Source organism: Panthera tigris, chromosome A1 (genome assembly GCF_018350195.1).
Source record: "Panthera tigris isolate Pti1 chromosome A1, P.tigris_Pti1_mat1.1, whole genome shotgun sequence".
Taxonomy (NCBI): domain Eukaryota; kingdom Metazoa; phylum Chordata; class Mammalia; order Carnivora; family Felidae; genus Panthera; species Panthera tigris.
In genome coordinates, this window is record NC_056660.1 from 198,854,416 (window position 1) to 198,877,749 (window position 23,334).

Genomic DNA, 23,334 nt, shown 5'->3' on the forward strand with positions numbered 1-23,334 from the left:
ATCGGTCAACTGAGTCACCCAGGCGCCCCTATTTAATAAAAATTTAAGTGGATTAAAATCTCATCTTCAATTGCTTTGTTTTTACTGTTAACTTCTTTAATACTGAGTTTTTAGTTTCATTCTTTTGATTGACTGGATTTCTGCCTGACTATAAGGATGGCTCTTGAATATTGTAGTTTTTGAGTTTTTGCAGATTTAGGAGTATTAGGCTGTGGCCTTTTACAACACCCACGTGGCTCTATGCACCATTTTGGGTCATGCTTTTATTCTCAGCCTCTTTTAGATATTGCACCATCCTCTGGCATTAGATTTCACAGAGAAGTCTAAGGCCCTTGTCGTCATTCCCCTGTTTTCTGGTTTAGCAACTTTACAGGAATATATGTTGGTGTTAGTTCTTGTCAATTTGTCCTGCTGTGGACTACCACCTGGTATCTCCAGCCTCATTTTCAATACTTCCTTGCAGGGGGCTTGCCCACCTTGCCAACTGTTTGTCCTTCTATGACCTCATGATGCTGCTCTATATCCCTCTGACTTGGCACAGGTTAATGAAATTCCCTCATCCCTACCCTTACTCTGCCATTCTCTGCTACTTATTCTAGTTGATTTAGCTCAAGCATGCTTTCTCGTGAAGATTTCTAGACTACATTTCTCAGGTTACCAGCCACCTTCCCCTTTCCACCCCCATGAAATGTTACATGTACCCCTGGCATTACTTTTGGTACACTGAGTTACCATTAATGGTCAATGACTGTGTCACATCCAGCACTGTGAGTTCCAAGGGGAGGGGCGCCTTATAGCCACAAAACTATGTAAGCGGTTTAAAACAGAGATCTTGTTGATTAAAAAAAAAAAATTGGAAAGGTTGAATGGATACATGGCAATTGGACACATTACTGAGCAGCTAGTAAACCGTAAAAGTGTAAATCTGATACAGTTCGAATACTCTGATAAGCTGAATGCTATGCCTTTAAGGGACATTAATCGTATACCGGACGTCGGGGTAGATAACGGGTGTCAAAGTCAAACCTACAGGTGAGTGAGTGGGAAAGCCGAACTTTCATAACGCAGGTGACAAGTGTCCAGTATAGTTCGGTGTTTGCTCTCCCGCACCTCGGCCTCTCATCTAAGAAGATGAGTTTGAACGGCCAGCCCTTCCCCCATTTGGTGATACCTACAATTGAAGCTCGCCACCCCTCCCCACCAGCGAGTAACAATTGAATTTTTCTTTAAGCAGTCCGCGGCCCCAACGCAGGAAGGCGAACAGCAGCGGAGGGATTGTTTTGCGCATGCCCTGTAGGGGCGGAAAGAGCCGTCAGGTTGCGCCTGCGCTCTCCGTCGACTTTACTCCGCCTCGGCGGCCGCTGTACCGGTTCAGGGAATCCTGGCGGAATGGTGTTGCGGTGCCAGGTAAGGGTGGGCGCCCTCCCAGATGCATGAGCCCCCTTTTCTTCCCTTCACAGACCCGGCCCTGCTCAGCCGGATCCCTACCGAAACCACCTTGATCGAATCTTACGTCCAGGGTCGCAACCACCACCACCAGTGTGGCCCCGCCGGGCTTCGGAGGCTTTGCTTGGGCTACCTTAACGAAGGTCAAGTTCTCTCCGCGAACTCTTGGTCTCCGAGGTGCCGGCGTTAGAGGTTTCTAAAGGCACCCTCAGAACCTTTGCCTCCATGCTTCTCATATTATACGTTTTGGCGAAGACAGTTTTCAAATTAAAAATGGACTTAACTGAGAATTCTTGTAAAAAGAAAAAAAGGGGCTTCATATAAGCATTTGCAAGCCTCTGATTATTTCATAGAGAAAAATTTGCACAGTGGAACAGGTGGGTCATTTTACTTGGCCAGATTTCTTAGATACCAGGCTGACGGCATAGGTTTCTCCTAGGAAATACCAATTTATCTTGTATTTCAAACTCACCTGCTTTTACAAATGTCCGGGTTTGTATGTTATATAACTTAATCCTTTGCAGCTGGGGTCAGTGTAATGTGGACTTGAATCAAAGGTCCTATGACAACTGTGAAAGACGTGTCTCGCTTTTTTTTGTTATTTATTTGTGTAATTTATCGCTTGACTCAGACATCTGTTCACCACTAAGGGTTTATAAAAGGTGCTATAATTTTATGTGGAATAAAGACTAACTTCATGGTTTTTAAGAAGATACCGTTAGGGTTTTAGTTGTGGCAAGCTTACATTCATAAAACTAAAAATCATCTGGAAATCAATCTGAATTGTGCTTAAAACATAAAGAGTTTTCAAAATTTGAACTTGTAGTTATACTAACATTTTATGGATGATTTAATTTTCTCTAACTGAAAATTGGTCTTTGATTCAAGTGATTGGAAAGCAACAGAGCCCACCGAGACAGAAAAGGTCTATTAAAGGCATTTTCTCTCCTTTTCAGGTTGAAGTGTTGTATTTTGCAAAAAGTGCTGAAATTGCGGGAATTCGCTCTGAGACTATTTCTGTGCCACAAGAAATAAAAGCATTGCAGCTGTGGAATGAGATAGAAGCACGACATCCTGGGTAGTTAAAAATTTTAGAATGCTTATGATTAACAATTTTTAAATATTTAAAAATGAGTAAGTGATTAGAGAAAAAAAGCTGATTTTTATTTCCATGCACAATTCAGAAAGGGTCATTAGTTGTATTTTTCTGCAACTACTCCAAAAATCTTAAATTCTGGTATCTAAAAATGCATAATTTTTTAAGGTTAAAGGTATTTTACTAAAAAATCCACAGTGAGCTGGGATACTGCCAAAGGGACATGGTTATATTTGCTTATATAATTTACAAAATACTAAAAATGTGGATTCTGCATTTTTATAACATTAAATGGAATTGTTACAAATTAGGTTGAAAACGTGTGCTTTGAATTTTATGTCCTGCCCCTTCTTTAGAGAACTCAAAGTAGAAATTTCTAAGATAAAAGAAAAATGAAAGATCACAGACCTTAGCTACTGTTGAATTTGAGTTTTTGCAATGTTTAATATTTTTCTGGTTCTTGAAAATGTGTAATTTACTGCTGTGGTTCCTACCTCAAGTTCTTTTTGCAACAAAATGTAATTACAGCTTATTTAAAGGTGTTTTAGGAATATTTTGTCATTTAAGTCTGTATAGATTTTTAACTAGGAAGTCTTAGTGTAATGTAGAAGATACTCCAAGTGTGGGTTTATAAGAGAAAATTACTTCTTGATCTCATGTCTTTTAACTTGCTCTGAAAGTGTCCTGATAATCATTGAAATGAGGTGGGGCTTCTGTTCTGCTTTACTTTTAACCTTTTACCTCTTGAGACACCTGGTTTTGTAGGAAAATTCTGAGATACACTTAGTATACTTGTATACTCAGAAGATCTCCTGGGGAGGGCACGTACTGATTAGAAAATTTCTTTTTCTCTCTCTTTTTTTTTTGACCTGGTCTCAATGTTGTCTAGTCTAGTATTTTGGGGGGAGGGGGGTTTGTTTAACTCCCCAAGGCACATAACCTCCATTAAAGAATTGTTAGCATTTTACTGTGTGCTTTGTGGTGAATAAGGAGGTTCTTCAGTGAGTATGTACTTTCTCTGCAGAGTGTGAATTGGCTTAATTAGTAACTTTGCAGGTGATGCCTCATGAAGTAATATTTATGGCTATTTTTAGTTGCAGCTGAAGAGATTGGGGATCTAACACTGCATTGATACTTCTAATTAGCTTTTTCCCCTTCAGATTGGCTGATGTCAGAAATCAGGTGATATTTGCTGTCCGTCAAGAATATGTCGAGCTTGGAGATCAACTCCTCCAGCTTCAGTCAGGAGATGAAATTGCCATTATCCCCCCCATTAGTGGAGGGTAGTGCTCTTGAGCCACTTGGGTGTGTGAGGTATGTTTTTCTTAACCAGTCTTGTGGAGAAGGATCACAAAGACGATAGTATACTCTTGGTAAGTCTGCCTACACCAATAAAGAGTTGGTGCAGACAGACCTGTGCATACCTGCCTTTCATCTCTGCATCTGTTCTCTTGTAAGCACTTTAATATAAAGTCAGTTTGATATGTTCATTCTGTTGAATTCAGATGGTTTGTGGAAACTATATTATGTGTCAGGCACAGTGCTGGATGCTGGAGTATTAATATTCCTATTTTGCAGGCAGGAAAACTGAAATTCAGAGAAGTTAAAAAACTTGTCTACACTCACATAGCTAAGAGGTGGCAGAGCCAACATTTGATTTCAGATTATTGGATTCTCTGTACTTTTTCACAAAGATGCTTATTAATCGAGGAAAATAGCCCTTTTGGGCACAGAGAAATGTAGAAAAATTGCATGGCCAGAAAGTGAAAAGATCACTGTGCTTAGTAAGAAAGCTTACCATTTTCCAGGTAGAAAGAAACAGCTTTATTATGATAGCTGTGTTGCAAGTAGCTCTGGGACCCATTGCGTCTTGCCATCTTTACAAATAATCTAGAAATTAATGATTATCTTCAATTAAAGAGTTTTGGCGAGTTAGGAATGAAAGAAAGCTTTCTTAGTTTAATAGGGCTTTTCTCCAGAGTCAAGAGTAAATACCATACTCATTGGCAAAATCTTGGCCTCACTAAAGAACGAAGCGTACCCAGGATGATACCAGTTTTTTTTTTTTCACCTGTTTTTTTCTCCACTTTGCTGGAGAGCAGTGCCCCAAAAGGTGAGGAATATATATATTGCAAAGCAAATTGCCCACAATACTGATAAAGACTGGATCTTTCTTAGTCCTACTGTTTGGAAATAATGGAATTTCTTGATATGTATCTCAGTTTTACTTGGAAACTGGTCACCATATCACTACCATGATTTTAGAAAAATGCCATTTTTCAGAGTTTGGAATTTATTCAGAAACTGTATGCTGTCATTAAACTGTGTGTGTGTGTGTATGTATGTGAGAAAGAGAGATGGGAGTTCTCTGGAAATAGGAAGATTACTTAACAGCGTTGTGTATTGTTTGAAGGTGTCTGAAAGGATTTGTGACATGGTTTTATTTATTTATTTTTTAATATAATTTATTGTCAAATTGACTAACATATTAGTGTGTAAAGTGTGCTCTTGGTTTTGGGGGTAGATTCCCATGGTTCATTACTTACACACAACACCCAGTGCTCATCCCAACAAGTGCCCTCCTCAATACCCATCACCCATTTTCCCCTGTCCCCCAACCCCCCATCAACCCTAAGTTCTCTGTATTTAAGAGTCTCTTACACTTTGTATAAGAGGGAGTCCCTCTCTCTCTCTCTATTTTTTCCCCTTCTCTTCCCCCAAGATGTTCAGTTAAGTTTCTCAAGATCCATATATAAGTGAAAACATATGACATCTGTCTCTGAGTGATGTATTTTACTGCGCATAATAACCTCCAGTTACATCCACGTTGCTGTAAATGGCATGATTTCACTCTTTCTCATTGCTAAGTAGTATTCCATTGTATATATAAACCACATCTTCTTTATCCATTCATCAGTTGATGGACATTTGGGTTCTTTCCATAATTTGGCTATTTTTGAAAGTGCTGCTATAAACATTGGGGTACATGTGCCCCTATGAATGACACTCCTGTATCCTTTGGATAAATTCCTAGTAGTGCTATTGCTGGGTCATAAGGTAGTTCTATTTTTAATTTTTTGAGGAACCTCCACACTGTTTTCCAGAGCGGCTGCACCAGTTTGCATTCCTACTAACAGTGCAAGAGGGTTCCCGTTTCTCCACATTCTCGCCAGTATCTGTTGTTTCCTGAGTTGTTACTGTTAGCCACTCTGACCGTTGTGAGGTGGTATCTCAGTGTGGTTTTGATTTCTTTTTCCCTGATGATGAGTGACATTGAGTGTCTTTTCATGTGTCTATTGGCCATCTGGATGTCTTTGAAAAAGTGTCTACTCATGACTTCTGCCCATTTCTTCGCTGGATTGTTTTTCAGGTGTTGAGTTTGGTAAGTTCTTTATAGATTTTGGATACTAACCCTTTATCCAGTATGTCATTTGCAAATATCTTTTCCCATTCCGTTGGTTGCCTAGTTTTGTTGATTGTTTCCTTTGCAGTGCAGAAGCTTTTTGTCTTGTTGAGATCCCAATCTCAACATTTTTGCTTTTAATTCCCTTGCCTTTGGAGATGTGTTGAGCAAGAAATTGCTGTGGCTGAGGTCAGAGAGGTTGTTTCAAGCTTTCTCATTTAGGGTTTAGATGGTTTCCTGTCTCACATTTAGGTTTTTCATCCATTTTGAGTTTATTTTTGTGTATGGTGTCACAAAGTCGTCTAGTTTCATTCTTCTGTATATTGTCCAGTTAGTTCTCCCAGCACCATTTATTAAAGAGACTGTCTTTTTCCATTGGCTACTCTTTCCTGCTTTGTCAAAGATTAGTTGGCCATACATTTGGGGGTCCAATTCTGGGGTTTCTATTCTATTCCCTTTGTCTATGTGTTTGTTTTTGTGCCAATACCATACTGTCTTGGTGATTACAGCTTTGGGGTAGAGGCTAAATTCTGGGATTGTGATGCCTCCTGCTTTGGCTTTTCTTTTTCAATATTACTTTGGCTATTCAGGGTCTTTTGTGGTTCCATACAAATTTTAGGATTGTTTGTTCTAGCTTTGAGAAGAATACTGGTGCAATTTTGATTGGGATTGTATTGATTGTGTAGATTGCTTTGGGTAGTATTGACATTTTAACAATATTTATTCTTCCAGTTCATGAGCACATAATGTTTTTCCATTTCTTTGTGTCTTCTTCAGTTTCCTTCATAAGTTTTCTATGGTTTTAGCATGCAGATTTTTTATATCTTTGGTTAGGTTTATTCCTAGGTATTTTATGGTTCTTGGTACAATTGTAAATGGGATCAATTTCTTGATTTCTCCTTCTGTTGCTTCATTATTGATGTGAAGAAATGCAACCGATTTCTCTACTTTGATTTTGTACCCTGTGACTTTGCTGAATTCGTGTATCAGTTCTAGCAGCCTTTTGGTGGTCTTTCAGTTTTCCATATAGAGTATCATGTCGTCTGCAAAAAGTGAAAGTTTGACTTCTTGTTTGTCAATTTTGATGCCTTTGTTTCATTTTGTTGTCTGATTGCTGAGGCTGGGACTTCCAATATGCTAAACAACAGCGGTGAGAGTAGACATCCCTGTCATGTTCCTGATCTCAGGGGGAAAGCTCTCAGTTTTTCCCCATTGAGGATGATATTGGCTGTGGGCTTTTCATATATGGCTTTACGATATTTAGGTGTGTTCCTTCTATCCCTACTTTCTTGAGGGTTTTTATGAAGAAAGATGCTATATTTTGTAAAATGCTTTTTCTGCATCTATTGACAGGATCATATGGTTCTTATCCTTTCTTATACTAATGTGATGTATCACATTGATTGATTAGCGAATATGGAACCAACCCTGCAGCCCAGGAATGAATCCCACTTGATCATGGTGAATAATTCTTTTTACATGCTGTTGAATTCAATTTGCTAGTATCTTGTTAAGTTTTTTTTGCATCCATGTTCATCAGGGATATTGGCCTGTAATTCTCCTTTTTTGTGGGGTGTCTGTCTGGTTTGGGAATCAAGGTAATGCTGGCTTCATAGAATGAGTCTGGAAGTTTTCCTTTTGTTTCTATTTTTTGGAACAGCTTGAGAAGGATAGGTATTAACTCTGCTTTAAATAAACTCGGGTAGAATTCCTCTGGGAAGCCCTCTGGCTCAGGACTGTTATTTGTTGGGAGATTTTTGATAACTGATTCAATTTCTTCACTAGTTATGGGTCTGTTCAAATTTTCTATTTCTTTTTGAGTTTTGGTAGTGTGTGGGTGTCTAGGAATTTGGCCATTTCTTCCAGGTTGTCATAGTATTCTCTGATAATTGCTTGTATTTCTAAGGGATTGGTTGTGATAAATCCATTTTCATTCATGATTTTATCTGTTTGGGTTCTCTGTCTTTTTTTAGAAGTCTGGCTAGGGATTTATCAACTTTGTTTATTTTTTCAAAAACCAGCTCTTAGTTTCATTGATCTGTTCTACTCTTTCTTTGGATTCTATATTGTTTATTTCTGCTCTGATCTTTATTATTTCTCTTCTGCTGGCCTTGGGGTGTCTTTGTTGTTCTGCTTCTAGTTCCTTTAGGTGTGCTGTTAGATTTTGTATTGGGGATTTTTCTTGTTTCTTGAGATGGCCTGGATTGCAATGTATTTTCCTCTTAGGACGGCCTTTGCTGCGTCCCAAAGGGTTTGGACTGTTGTGTTTTCATTTTCATTTGTCTCCATATATTTTTTAATTTCTTTTTTAATTTCCTGGTTGACCCATTCATTCTTCATTTTTTTAAAATATGAAATTTATTGTCACATTAGTTTCCATACAAAACCCAGTGCTCATCCCAACAGGTGCCTTCCTCAATACCCATCACCCACCCTTCCGTCCCTCCCACCCCCCATCAACCCTCAGTTTGTTACCAGTTTTTAAGAGTCTCTTATGTTTTGGCTCCCTCCTTCTCTAACCCCCCCCCCCTTTTTTTTCTTTTCTTCCCCTCCCCCATGGTCTTCTGTTTCTCAGGATCCACATAAGAGTGAAAACATACGGTATCTGTCTTTCTCTGTATGACTTATTTCACTTAGCATAACGCTTTCCAGTTCCATCCATTTTGCTACAAAAGGCCATATTTCATTCTTTCTCATTGCCACGTAGTATTCCATTGTGTATATAAACCACAATTTCTTTATCCATTCATCAGTTGATGGACATTTAGGCTCTTTCCACAATTTGGCTATTGTTGAGAGTGCTTCTATAAACATTGGGGTACAAGTGCCCCTATGCATCACCACTCCTGTATCCCTTGGGTAAATTCCTAGCAGTGCTACTGCTAGGTCATAGGGTAGGTCTATTTTTAATTTTTTGAGGAACCTCCACACTGTTTTCAAGAGCAGCCGCACCAGTTTGCATTCCCACCAACAGTGCAAGATAGTGCCCATTTCTCCACATCCTCTCCAGCATCTACAGTCTCCTGATTTGTTCATTTTAGCCACTCTGACTGGCATGAGGTGGTATCTGAGTGTTTTGTATTTTGTGGTATATGAGTGTTTGTATTATGACTTGTATTTCCCTGATGAGGAGCGACATTGAGCATCTTTTCATGTGCCTGTTGGTCATCTGGATGTCGTCTTTAGAGAAGTGTCTATTCATGTTTTCTGCCCATTTCTTCCCTGGATTATTCGTTTTTTGGGTATGGAGTTTGGTGAGCTCTTTATAGATTTTGGATACTAGCCCTTTGCCTGATATGTCATTTGCCAATATCTTTTCCCATTCTGTTGTTGCCTTTTAGTTTTGTTGATTGTTTCCTTTGCTGTGCAGAAGCTTTTTATCTTCATGAGGTCCCAATAGTTCATTTCTGCTTTTAATTCCCTTGCCTTTGGGGATGTGTCAAGTAAGAAATTGCTGTGGCTGAGGTCAGAGAGGTTTTTTCTTGCTTTCTCCTCTAGGGTTTTTGATGGTTTCCTGTCTCACATTCACATCCTTTATCCATTTTGAGTTTATTTTTGTGAATGGTGTAACAAAGTGGTCTAGTTTCATCCTTCTGCATGTTGCTGTCCAGTTCTCCCAGCACCATTTGTTAAAGAGACTGTCTTTTTTCTATTGGATATTCCTTCCTGCTTTGTCAAAGGTTAGTTGGCCATACTCTTGTGGGTCTAATTCTGGCATTTCTATTCTATTCCATTGGTTTCTGTGTCTGTTTTTGTGCCAATACCATGCTGTCTTGATGATTACAGCTTTGTAGTAGAGGCTAAAGTCTGGGATTGTGATGCCTCCCACTTTGGTCTTCTTTTTCAAAATTACTTTGGCTACTCCCGCTTTCTTTTGATTTCCAGTAGCATGATATATAGTTCTCCATCCCCTCACTTTTAATCTGAAGGTGTCCTCAGGTCTAAAAGGAGTCTCTTGTAGACAGCAGATAGTTGGGTCTTGTTTTTTTATCCATTCTGATAACCTGTGTCTTTGGTTGGAGCATTTAGTCCATTTACATTCAGTGTTATTACTGAAAGATATCAGTTTAGAGTCATTTTGATGTCTGTAGGTTTCATGCTTGTAGTGATGTCTCTGGTACTTTGTGGTCCTTGCAACATGTCACTCACAGAATCCCCCTTAGGATCTCTTGTAGGACTGGTTTAGTGGTGATGAATTCCTTCAGCTTTTGTTTGTTTGGGAAGACCTTTATCTCTCCTTCTATTCTGAATGACAGACTTGCTGGATAAAGGATTCTCGGCTGCATATTTTTTCTGTTCATCACATTGAAGATTTCCTTCCATTCCTTTCTGGCCTGCCAAGTTTCAGTAGATAGGTCTTCCACTAGTCTTATGGGTCTCCCTTTATATTTTAGAGTGTGTTTATCCCGAACTGCTTTCAGAAGTTTCTCTTTATCCTTGTATTTTGCCAGTTTCACTATGATATGTCGTGCAGAAGATTGATTCAAGTTACGTCTGAAGGGAGTTCTCTGTGCCTCTTGGATTTCAATGCCTTTTTCCCTCCCCAGATCAGGGAAGTTCTCAGCTATGATTTGTTCAAATACACCTTCAGCCCCTTTCTCTCTCTCTCTTCCTCTTCTGGAATTCCTATTATACGGACATTGTTCTGTTTGATTGCATCACTTAGTTCTCTAATTCTCCCCTCATACTCCTGGATTTTTTTAATCTCTCTTTTTCTCAGCTTGCTCTTTTTCCGTAATTTTATCTTCTAGTTCACCTATTCTCTCCTCTGCCTCTCCAATCCGAGCTGTGGTCGCCTCCATTTTATTTGCACCTCATTTATAGCATTTTTTAGCTCCTCCTATTTCTTAGTCCCTTGATCTCTGTAGCAATAGATTCTCTGCTGTCCTCTATACTTTTTTCAAGCCCAGCGATTAATTTTCTATTCTAAATTCTTGTTCCGTTATATTGCTTAAATCGTTTTTGATCAATTCGTTAGCTGTTGCTACTTCCTGGAGTTTCTTTTGAGGAGAATTCTTCCATTTTGTCATTTTGGATAGTCCCTGGGGTGGCGCAGAACTGCAGGGTACTTCCCCTGTGCTGTCAGGAGTAACTTGTGTTGGTGGGCGGGGCCACTGTCAGACCTGCTCTCTGTCCTCAGCTCACTGCTGGGGTCACAGTCAGACTGGTTTGTACCTTATCTTCCCTTCTCCCAGGGGCAGGACTCACTGTGGAGTAGTGTGCCCCCCGTCTGGGCTGCTTGCACACTGCCAGGCTTGTGGTGCTGCTTTGATGGGATTTGGCATGTTAGCTGGGGTGGATCTGCAAGGTGCACAGGGGTGGGAGGGGCAGGCTTAGCTAGCTTTGGTGTCGGTGGTCACCTGCGGGAAGGGCCCTTCAGCACCTGGAGGGAGGCAGACCCGTCGGAGGGATGGGTCCATAGAAGCACAGCATTGGGTGTTTTCTCAGGGCAAGCAAGTTCAGTGATGGGAACTGGTTCCCTTTGGGATTTCGGCTGGGGGGTGGGCAAGGGAGATGGCGCTGGCCAGCGCCTTTGTTCCCTGCCGAGCTGAGCTCTGTCTTCCAGGGCTCAACACCTCTCACCCCCGGTGTCCTCTTGCCCTCCCACTCTCTGAGCAGAGCTGTTGACTTATAACATTCCGGATGTTAAGTCCTGCTGGCTGTCAGAACTCATCGAGTCCAGCACCTCTGCTTCTGCAAGCCAGACTTCAGGGGCTCTGCCTTGACAGGTGGGCTGCCCCTCCGCTGCCCGGCTCCCTCCTGCCAGTCCGTGTAGCATGCACCGCTTCTCCGTCCTACCCTCTTCCGTGGGCCTCTTGTCTACACTTGGCTCCGGAAAGTCCGTTCTGCCAGTCTTCTGGCGGTTTTCTGGGTTATTTAGGCAGATATGGGTGGAATCTAAGTGATCAGCAAGACGAGGTGAGCCCAGTGTCCTCCTATGCCACCATGTTCACACCCATTCAGTCTTTAGTAGGATGTTCTTTAACCTCCATGTATTTGGAGGTTTTCCAAACTTTTTCCTGTGGTTGATTTCAAGTTTCATAGCGTTGTGATCTGAAAATGTGCATGGTATGATCTCATTTCTTTTATATTTATTGAGGGCTGTTTTGTGATCCAGTATGTGATCTATCTTGGAGAATGTTCTGTGTGCACTCGAGAAGAATGAATATATCTGTCAAGTCCATCTGGTCCAGTGTATCATTTAGGGCCAGTGTTTGTTTACTGATTTTATGTCTGGATGATCTGTCCATTGTTGTAAGTGGAATATTAAAGTCCCCTGCAATTACCACATTCTTACCAATAGGATTGCTTATGTTTGTGATTGTTTTATATGTGTGGGTGCCTCTGAATTGGGTGTATCGACATTTATAATTGTTAGCTCTTCTTGATGGATAGACCCTGTAATTATGATATAATGCTCTTCTTCATCTCTTGTTACAACCTTTAGTTTAAAATCTAGTTTGTCTGACACAAGTATGGCTCCTCCAGCTTTCTTTTGACTTCCAGTAGCATGATAGATGGTTCTCCATTCCCTCACTTTCAATCTGAAGGTGTCCTCAGGTCTAAAATGAGTCTCTTGTAGACAGCAGATAGATGGCTCTTGTTTTTTTATCCATTCTGATACCCTGTGTCTTTTGATTGGAGCATTTAGTCCATTTACATTCAGTGTTATTATTGATATGAATTTAGAGTCATTGTGTTATCTGTAGGTTTCATGCTTATAGTGATGTCTTTGGTCCTTTGTGGTCTTTGCATCGTTCCACTCACAGAGACCCCTTAGGATCGCTTGCAAGACTGGTTTAGTGGTCATGAATTCCTTCGGTTTTTGTTTGTCTGGGAAAACCTTTATCTCTCCTTCTATTCTGAATGACCGGCTTGGTGGATAAAGGATTCTTGGCTGCATATTTTTCCTATTCAGCACATTGAAAATTTCCTGCCACTCGTTTCTGGCATGCCAAGTTTCAGTAGATAGGTCTGCTACTGTCCTTACGTGTCTACCCTTATAAGTTAAGGCCCGTTTATCCCTAGCTGCTTTCAGAATTCTCTCTTTATTTTTGTGTTTTGCCCGTCTCACTATGATATATTGTACAGAAGATCAATTCAAATTATGTCTGAAGGGAGTTCTCTGTGCCTCCTGGATTTCAGTGTCTGTTTCCTTCCCCAGATTGGGGGAAGTTCTCAGCTATGATTTGTTCAAGTATCCCTTCCACCCCTTTCTCTGTCTCTTCTTTTTCTGGAACTCCTATGATACGGATACGATTACGTTTCATTGATTCAGTTAGTTCTCTAATTCTCCCCTTGTGGTCCAGAATAGTTTTATCTCTTTTTCTCAGCTTCATCTTTTTCCATATTTTTTCTTCTGTTTTACTTATTCTTCTCCCTGCCTCTTCAATCCTCACTGTTACTGCCTCTAGTTTATTTTGCACCTCATTTATAGCAGTTTTAAATCATCATGAGTATTTTTTAGTTCCTTGATCTCTGCAGCAATAGATTCTCTGCTGTCTTCTATGTTTTTTTCAAGCTCAGCGATTAATCTTATGACTATTATTCTAAATTCTTGTTCATTTATATTGTTTATGTGTTTTGATCGATTCTTCAGCTTTCATTTCTTCCCGGAATTTCTTTTGAGAATTATTCTGTTTCATCATTTTGGCTAGTTTTCTTTTCTTTCTCTCTTTTTTTTTATTGATCAAAGTCTATTGTAAATATCTTTTTAATTTTATTTTTAATTTTTTAAAATTTACATCTGAATTATTTACCATATAATGAAACAATGATTTCAGGAGTAGATTCCTTAATGCCCCTTACCCATTTAGCCCATCTCCCCTCCCACAACCCCTTTAGCAACCTTCAGTTTCTTCTCCATATTTATGAATCTCTTCTGTTTTGTCCACCTCCCTGTTTTTATATTATTTTTGTTTCCCTTCTGTTTTGTCTCTTAAAGTCCTCATATGAGTGAAGTCATATGATTTTTGTCTTTCTCTGACTAATTTCACTTAGCATAATACCCTCCAGTTCCATTCATGTAGTTGCAAATGGCAAGATTTCATTCTTGATTGCCGAGTAATACTCCATTACACACACACACACACACACACACACACACACACACACACGCCACCTTTTATTTATCCATTCATCCATCAGTGGACATTTGGGCTCTCTCCATACTTTGGCTATTGTTGATAGTGCTGCTGTAAACATGGGGGTGTCCCTTCAAAACAGCACACCTGTATCCCATGGATAAATGCCTAGTAGTGCAATTGCTGGGTGGTAGGGTAGTTCTAGTTTTAGTTTTTTGAGGAACCTCCATACTGTTTTCCAGAGTGGCTGCACCAGCTTGTATTCCCACCAACAATGCAAAAGAGATCCTCTTTCTCCACATCCTTGCCAACATCTGTTGTTGCCTGAGTTGTTAATGTTAGCTATTCTCACAGGTGTAAGGTGGTATCTCATTGTGGTTTTGATTTGTATTTCCCTGATGATGAGTGATGTTGAGCATTTTTTCATGTGTTGGTTGGCCATCTGGATGTCTTCCTTGGAGAAGTGTCTATTCACGTCTTTTGCCCATTTCTTCACTGGATTAGTTGTTTTTTGGGTGTTGAGTTTGATAAGTTCTTTATAGATTTTGGATACTAACCCTTTATTTGATATGTCATTTGCAAATATCTTCTCCCATTCTGTCGGTTGCCTTTTAATTTTGCTGATTGTTTCCTTCGCTGTGCAGAAGTTTTTATTTTGATGAGGTCCCAGTAGTTCATTTTTGAATTTTGGCTAGTTTTCTGTCCCTTGTGTGTTTTAAAAGCTTGTTATGTGGCCTGCACCTGTGAGCACTACTATATTAAAGAGGAATCATACATTGTCCAGGGCCTGGCCCTTCAGGAGCTGTTTTTTGGAGTGTTACTTGCTCTCTGTTGTTGTGACTCTGGTTGCTTTTTCTCCCTACTGGTAGTGATCCTTTGGACCCTCCACCAGGTGTGCTTTGATTTGTTCGTTGAAGTAGCCCTCGAAAAGAAAACAAAGAAACAAATACAAAAAGAAAAAACATCAGCTATAGCAAAACAACGGGGTTGAGGCATTGTTGATGGAAGAGGTCTTATCCCATACAAAGAGAGAAATGACAGCGGCAGGGAAGAAGAAAAGAAAAGTGAGCGGGCAGAGAAACTCTACAGCTTATTCCAGAGAGAGAGGAAAATAAAGAGATATAGAACAAGTATAAAGAGAATAGATTAAATATGTCTGCTTACGTAAACCAATAACCAGAATAACCAGACTACAGGAGAGAAGAAGTAAGAAGGAGAAAAGGAAGAAAAATAAATAAATAAAATATATAATATATACATATATAATAAGAATTGTCCAAGAATTAAATCAGGCAGTGCAATGCCGCTGGGTGCCTTGGAACTGGTGGCAGTGCTGATCTGGAGGAGCAGCTCTCTGGTTTGTTAGTGTCAATCCCGCTTTGGTAGATACACAGTTACCAGGTATGGAGGGGCATGGTTTGGTGTAGGCATCTCCCGCCTCCACTGTGGGGCCCGCAGACCGATCCCTGAGGACCCATCTTGGTGGTGATGGCGAGAAAAATGGCGACACCACAGTCTCCGCTCCATCGTCCGGCTGTCCCAAACCACTCTGTTCAGACCATGTTTGCAGTGCTGCAGGCGCGAACAAGGCAGTTTGTTCTGCTCCCCCGACCCCATGCCTCCCTGGTGCTCGGCTGGGACTTAAACCCCGATGTTTTACAGATTCTCTCTCCATACACCTGGGATCTAGGGAAGTGCCACTCGGTGCCACCGATATATGGCTTATGGCTGGTGGGCGCAGGCAGTCTTTGTCCTTTGAAAGGTTATATACCTTCTTCCCACAGCAGTCCAGGAAGGGGATTGCTTTCTCCCACTGCGGACTGTGCCTCTGAACTAGTTACTGAGCCTGGGGAAAGCCCCGCGGTTAGAGATTGGATCTTTCTCCCTCCCGATCTGTGGTTTTTCTCTTGTTTAGATACAGTCCTAGGCTTCCCCAGCCTCTGTTTCTCTTCCCTTTGTCTCTCCGCAGAAAGGGATCCCTTCCCTCCATGCCTACACGGCCCGTTTTATCTCTTCCAGTTTGCAGTCACGCATCTGTGGCCTGCCAGGTTGTCCCCGTGGGTCCCTGGAGACATCTTTGTCACTCTGCAGCCCTGACTCTTGGAATTCGAAGTCCTTTGGCCTTAACACTGCTGTGTTTGAGAGACAAGGGAACTTTGGGTCCCCCTACTACTACACCATGTTGGATCCCCTCCCTAACGTGGTTTTAGAATCCACATCCTTACAGAATCAAAGTGGTAGGAATTTGGTATGGTTTGACGTTCACAGACCATGTTCATGTTACATGTAAGTTATTGTAAGAAGCTCAGGTGCCATGTACAGGAGGTTGAAACATCCTGGAACCCAGTGGAATGTGAATATTTGTGCTTTTCTTTCTTTCCAGTAGCTGGAAGTATAGGGAAAAAGACATTGGATTTAGTGGGATTCCTTGGTTGGAACCACACTGAAGGAGTGCTTAACTCCCCTGAGCCTTCTCTCTCTTGCCTTTCATTGTGAATGAAATCCCGCAGGATTTATGATTATATCCAGACTCCTCATCTGGCAAGACCCGGCCCACGTGCCCACCCTCAGCCCATCTGTTCTCTCCCTCACATCCTGAGCTCCAGCCTCCCTGCAGGTTCTGGAGGCTTTGTATTTGCCATTCCCTGTCTCTGCCTGGGGGTCTGTTCTTCTGTTTCTTTACAGGCTGCTTTCTTTCAGGTCTCACCTCTCTATAGTATGTCTTCAGAAAGGCTTTCTTTGACCCTCTTAAATAGCCCCTTCCCCAGCACCCATGCTCTGTCTCAGAACCCTGTTTATTTTTATAAGTTACCCCTATTTATATTTTTTGTTTATTGCTTTGTTTCTCCCATTCCCATATAGGTGCCCTGAGCGCAGGAGGCAGGTTTTTTGTTCCCTGGTCCTTGTCTAGTGTGTGGGGTTAGTCACTTAGTGAGAATGTAATAGATGCTTGATAAATGAAATGAGAAATGCATGGCAGAGGACTTTGTAGGACATCTGGTGATAGGCACGCGGTTCATTTCCTTATTTCCTCCGTTACTTAACTAGGATTATGCCCGGTTATGAAATGAACTGAGTTCCTGTGGAGTCACCATTGCTTCTGTTCTCCCTCTCTCCCTTTTGGATAAAGAAAAAACCAGTCCTAGGTGTAGTGCATGGTGATGTAGTGATCAGAGGTGATATGTGTGTGTGGCTGAAGGTGTCGATGTCTGACCTATACTACGATAGGAGATAAGAGTAGCAATTCCAGAATTTGGAATAAAGTGGCATATGAGGTAGATTACAGTTCCTTTTATATATCCTGCTTGATTCATTGGGGATATTTATAAATATGTTGAGTTTTGCTAAAATTTTACACTTGTTTTTATCATTCAGTTCAAACCATGACTTCTATCACATCTAATGTACAAAAAATATAAATTGAAACACAGTTGAGTTGGGTGTTTTGCCTGTAGTACCAATGTTAAGGTTTGTTAATATCTTCCAGGAAAGATATGAATGAAATTGAAGAGAAATCTAAAGATATAATAAAATTCACTGCTGAGAAACTCTCCATAGATGAAGTCTCACAGTTGGTGGTTTCTCCACTCTGTGGTGCAGTATCCCTGTTTGTAGGTAAGTTGTGATTTTCACAGTGTGGGTTGACTGCATAAGACAATAGAAATCAGCAAGTGTTTTCCATGTTCAGTGTTAATAGAGGATTTTAAGATACTAAGAGCAGTAACCCATGGTGGGTAGACACTTTTTAATTTTTATTCAGATTCAAACCAACCTGTGTTAAAGGCATTAAAAGAGTAGAATAAGAGTCATTATTTTCAGGGAGAATTCTGTATGTTCCAAATATTGAGGGGAAAAAATGGTGGTGATACTAACTTAATGATAGTCCTGGGAGCATAATGTTTCCCATCCTGGTTTGTCCTATGAGTATTTTTGATATGTTTGCCTCATTAGCGACATTGTATTTCCTCATCTTTATGATAATTATTTTTTGGTTTTCTAACCAAATGTTTGTTTTTAGAAAATTTGAAAGCAATTCGTAGGCAAATTGGTGTGCTGCTGAAATAATCCTTTTTTCTATTAATGTGTTATTTCTATTGTAAGGAAACCTTAATATTTTTCTTTTTCTTTCTTTTTTTTTAGGGACTACAAGAAATAACTTTGAAGGGAAAAAAGTCATTAGCTTAGAATATGAAGCATATCTACCAATGGCGGAAAATGAAATCAGAAAAATTTGTAGTGACATTAGGCAGAAATGGCCAGTCAAACACATAGCAGTGTTTCATAGACTTGGGTATGATTTCCTTTAGCAATTAAATAGTTAATTGCATTTGTTTTCCATCATTGTGCGATTTTAATTCTGGAATCTTCTGTAGGAATCCTATATTAGCATGAGAGGAAGGTTTGTGTATTATTCTGGCAGACAGGCAGACAGTGGATAGCACCTCAAGGGCTGTTTGTTTCATTGTAACATCTGGAGAGTGCCTGATGCTAAAACAAAGTCCAAATGTGCCAAACTCGAAAAAGCCTTGTGCAGACACAAGGCCTGTGCTAATGTGTGCTAAAGTCCTTGAGGCCTTTTAAGAATTGTTTTATAGTCTGGACTCTATTTGTATGATAAGTCTGTTAATAGATTTTTTTTAATGTAGTGCCTTTGAAGGTCATTAAATTAGTTGCCTGTTTATACCACTAAGAAGAGTGGAGTTCTAGACTTTAAAAAGAGCCCAGCAATTGAGACTCCATTTCTGTTATATTACATTAGTTGTTATTTTGTTATTAAAAACTAAATTTCATCAATTCTATTCTTTAATATTTGTTTCTATTTAATATACTAACAAATTAGGCACAACCTCAACATCCCCTCTGCTGAATGCAAACGGGATAAATTACTGTTTTTTAATTAACCTGAAGTTTAAAGTAGAACTGGATATTTAGTTGTAAGAATGCTTTACTGGAATTTTTTTTTCATGTGTTTAATATCCTTTAACATGTGGATTCAGAAGAGATGGCAATTTTTCTTCTTCATTTTGTTAAAGCTTAGTTCCAGTGTCGGAAGCAAGCATTATCATTGCTGTGTCCTCGGCCCATAGGACTTCATCCCTTGAAGCTGTGAGCTATGCCATTGATACTTTAAAAGCCAAGGTGCCCATATGGAAAAAGGTAAGGAAATATCTAATTTTGCCATTTGGACATGGTTTTTCTCACAAATTGTTTAAAAGATAAGGAATGAGATTACATGTAGAACTTGTATTCTAGGGTCTTCCCTGACTCTATAGAATTGTGTTTTCTTTATCTGAAATAGTATTTATGTAATATCTCCTTTCCAAAGTTTGTTAAGCATGAAAAGTACATGCCCCAAAGAAATGCATGGCACAGATTAGGCCTCAATAGTTGGTAACAATTGGAATTCCTTGTCTGGACTTTTCCATTGGTTCATATATGAATTCATTCACTTTGGATTAGAATTCCCTTGAGTTAGTCCTGTGGAGAGTGATAATAATGCACAGCTGTTCAGCAATAGGTAAACAAGATTTCTCGAGGCAAAAGAGCAAGCAACATTCTAGAATTTCTTAGGAAAAAAGAGTGGGGTATTGCCTCTTTGGAGAAAATGCATAGTGAGTGGATTTTCAGACATAAATAGGAAATTCTAGTTTGTTTTCTGTCAACACATCAAACCAATCAGTAAGAGTGAATCTCTGGTTAAAGAGGACATTCTGAAGGGATGAAAAGACCCAACTCCTTAAGTTCTTCCATGGTGTAGTAACAGTAACAGTGGGGTTGTTCTGAACTCTCAAACTTGTGATTGCCTTTAAGAGTCTAGAATTGCCCACAGCATTTTGGCTGGGTAGCAAAGCCAAGGAGGGAATTAACGTCTCAGATCAGAGTGCAGAGCGTGTCTTTCCTAGGAGCCTGCTGGCTCCGTTTGTGGTAGAGATGAACAAATTGGACTCTTACACAGGACCTATGAAACCCAGTGACCATGTTTTCTGAACAAAAACTGAAACTGGGGTGCCTGGGTGACTCAATTGGTTAAGCGACCAGCTTCGGCTCAGGTCATGTTCTCACAGTTCGTGAGTTTGAGCCCTGCATCGGGCTCTGTACTGACAGCTCAGAGCCTGGAGCCTGCTTCTGATTCTGTGTCTCCCTCTCTCTCTGCCCCTTCCCCGCTCATGCTCTGTCTCTCTCTCAAAAATAAAGATTAAAAAAATTTTGAAATGAATAAAAACTGACACCTGTTCTTATAAGGGGATACTTTGGGATTTGAAGATAGGATTTGTGACAGAAAACAGTCTCTGTGAAGCTCAGCTGTATGGTGGCTTTGCTTTGAACAAAGCTGCCACCATTTTGATAGACTACATGAGGCAGTCTCCTGAATAGAGTGAGTCAGGGAGAGCATTCTCCATTGAGTTGTGAATCTGGGTGGCAGAGGTAGCTTTTTTTTTTTTTAATTAATTTTAATTTAATTTAATTTTTTCAGATAGTACAAGCAGGGGAGAGGGACAGAAGAAGAGAACCTTTTTTTATTTTTTAAATGTTATAGAAAGAACACATGCATAGGGGAGGGACAGAGAAGGGGAGAGAGAGAGAGAGAGAGAGAGAGAGAGAGAGAGAAAGAGAGAAAGAGAGAAAGAGAAAGAGAATCCTAAGCAGGCTCTGTGTTGTCAGCGCAGAACCCAACAATCCATGAGAACATGATCTGAGCTGAAATCAAGAATCAGATCCTTAACCTGCTGAGCCACCCAGGTGGCTTAAGAGAGAATCTTAAGCAGGATCCATGCTTAGTGCGGAACCCAACGTGGGACTTGATCCCATGACCCTGGGATCATGATCTGAGCCCAAATCGGAAGTCGAACACTCAACCACCTGAGTCATCAGGCACCCCAGTAGCTCTCCTTACCAAGGAGAAAGAATGGACAGCCTGCCCATAGAAAGTAGATGAGAGAGTAGGTCCCTGGAATAAGAGGGTGGGCAGGATTGGGGCATCCTCTCATCTTTATACTTCAAGGTCTAGCTGAGCTTTCTGTTTACTTTTCTGTCTGTAGAGGTTGAGAGGGTATATACAGTGTTCAGAGGAAGGTCGAATTTGGATTTCTGTCCCTCAGAAATAGGATTTGACTGGAGATTGAGAAGAAAGATTGATACATTCTTATTCCCCTCGCTTCCGAGTATCATCTCAGTTTGTGTCGGGTTCTAGTCCCACCTGTGCTTTGAGATCATTGGTGAAATAGCCGGGTAGGCAGGTAGGTGGGGCACACACTTACAAAGCAATTGTCAATTGTCTCTAGGGTAGAGCCCAAACCTGCTTAAGAACTTCTGTGGGTGGTCACTTAATTTCACACCTAGTGGAAGTATCCCATCAGCCTGTGGAAAAGCATATATAGAAATGCTGAAGTAGATGTGTTTGGAAAGAAAAAAGTGCTTAAAATTATTAAAGACCTTGCATCTTCCCTGTGTAACCTTGCTCAGGCTGTCTCCTGACATGGTCCCAAATGGAATTGTTTATTCCATTCTGTGGTTGTACCTTGCCTTGTTAAGTCTTCATGTCAGTGTTTCTCCCACTGGATTGGGGTCCTTAAGTGGAGGGAACAGATTTATTCAGTTTTCTCCTTTCAGTGCCTCAAACAAATATTTATTGGATTGTTGGAAGAGTAGCAGATTTAACTAGATTCATTTGCCTGAATTTTTCTGATGCAGTTGAATTTGTTAAGCCACTCTGTTTTGAATACCTGTTATGGTTCTGTTTTTCAGGAAATGTATGAAGAATCATCATCATCTTGGAAAAGAAACAAAGAGTGCTTTTGGACAGCCAGTGATTAATTCACACATTTTTTTTTAGAGAACTAAAATTAAACTTGGTAAACTGTCTTTAATCACATTTTGATTTTTCTTTTCTAGAAGTTAAGCTAGTTTACTGAAACACAGTCTCTTGTGTTACACCAGTGGGACAAAAGGGAGAAAAAAAAAATGAGTGTTAGGATGAAGGCTTATGCAGGAGCCACAAATAGAGGAAAGACTTTAGGGAAAAAATGGTGGAGTAAATTTAAATGTGAGGAAAGATGCCTGTGGTAGACATACCATTCCATGAAGTAGGAAATTCAAATTACTTATATTTTTTTTTCAATGAGAAGCAAAATGAAAGCATTTTATTTTCTTTGAAAGTAATAGTAGATGGTCAGTGAGTGAAGTATTTTGTGATTTTGTGGATATTTTTGTCCTTTGGGTATGATGTTAGAGTTCTAGTATATTTCAGTTTATTGTGAGAAGTAGTGGTCAAGAAGCCAGTAGTTTGAGTCTTGATCTCAAATCCTTGAATGAACCTGTTGGAGAATTTGAAAACAGATTCTTGGATGTCTCTCGAATCTAGCTGCTACTTCTGAATCCCGCTGCCGCAACTCTCGTCCAAGCCACCGCTCCATTTCTCTTGGACCGTTGTTGTGGCCCTGCTGACAGCACCCCTCCTGACACTCTTCCTTCTCCCATGTGGGTCATTTCATCCTCCTCAGAGCCTTCGGAGAGCTAATCCCATGCTGGAGCCCCACAGTCCTCACCGTGGTCTATGGTCTATATGCTTGGGCTCCCGCCTGCCCCTCACCTTGCTCCAGCCCCCTGCTTTGCTGTGGCTGGTATGTAGCAGGCTTATTCTGTCATAGGGTCCTTCCTTGTCTCTTTGTGTAGAATGCTCTTCCCCCAGATATTCCCATAGTCTGCTTCCTCACTATTTCAAGTCCCCAGTTAAATGTTCCCTCCTCAGAGAGCCTTCTCTACCGTATTTAAAACCGGAATCCCCTTCCTTTACCCTGCCTTGTATCTTCTTGTGGCCCTTAATGCTACTGTACTGTAGCATTAGTTGTACTGTATCTATTAGTTTATTCCTATCACCAGACTACAGACTTCTTGAGGTCAGGGACTTGTCTCTGTCAGGTGTGCCCTAACCACTACTATGCACCAAAAAGTGCTGTTGGTGTTGAGTATTGTGCTCCAATTAAACACACCTGACACGTGTAGCTGTAGCCCTTATGTGTGTGTAAAGGTATCTGGTTAAATGCATGAGTGGGTAGGTTTCCCCTCCACTTCCTCCCCCTGGGCCATTCTGTAACATCTTACTTAGTTACTTATTGGGCATGGAGTTTGTGAACATGGTATCTTAAGGCAGGAATGATTTATGATGTAGTTAGTTGCTGACCCAGCAGAGGGCAGTAGAGCCAGGGCTAAGGTAAGAGCAACTTGAGTGAGGTTTTTTTAGTCGGTTACTTTTCTATGCAAAAACTTTTTGCATGGAGCCAAAAAGTTCAGTTTAGTTAGCCTTT

The 23,334-nt window shown here is 40.5% G+C and overlaps 1 protein-coding gene across 4 annotated transcripts; it reads left to right on the forward strand.

Annotated features, from left to right (window-relative positions):
* The first annotated feature begins 961 nt into the window (after window positions 1-961).
* Window positions 962-21,892, forward strand: MOCS2 (molybdenum cofactor synthesis 2). Of its 4 annotated transcripts, XM_042994956.1 has the most exons (7): window positions 962-1,032; window positions 1,235-1,407; window positions 2,403-2,524; window positions 17,517-17,644; window positions 18,170-18,320; window positions 19,063-19,186; window positions 21,776-21,892. In XM_042994956.1, the coding sequence occupies exons 2-7, from the start codon at window positions 1,390-1,392 to the stop codon at window positions 21,842-21,844; spliced, it is 612 nt and encodes a 203-aa protein (XP_042850890.1). In that variant the 5' UTR covers window positions 962-1,032; window positions 1,235-1,389; the 3' UTR covers window positions 21,845-21,892. The 4 variants fall into 4 exon arrangements, with proteins under 4 accessions (XP_042850890.1, XP_042850905.1, XP_042850884.1 ...); XM_042994950.1 differs by lacking the exon at window positions 962-1,032 and having other exon boundaries at window positions 1,062-1,407; XM_007076647.2 differs by lacking the exons at window positions 962-1,032; window positions 1,235-1,407 and adding an exon at window positions 3,703-3,856 and having other exon boundaries at window positions 2,438-2,524.
* The last annotated feature ends 1,442 nt before the right edge of the window (window positions 21,893-23,334 follow it).

Excerpts from the sequence above, each read along its gene's own strand:
- MOCS2 (XM_042994956.1), top strand. Across the intron at positions 17,645-18,169 it reads TGCAGTATCCCTGTTTGTAG|GGACTACAAGAAATAACTTT; the intron begins GTAAGTTGTGAT and ends CTTTTTTTTTAG. Across the intron at positions 18,321-19,062 it reads GCAGTGTTTCATAGACTTGG|CTTAGTTCCAGTGTCGGAAG; the intron begins GTATGATTTCCT and ends ATTTTGTTAAAG.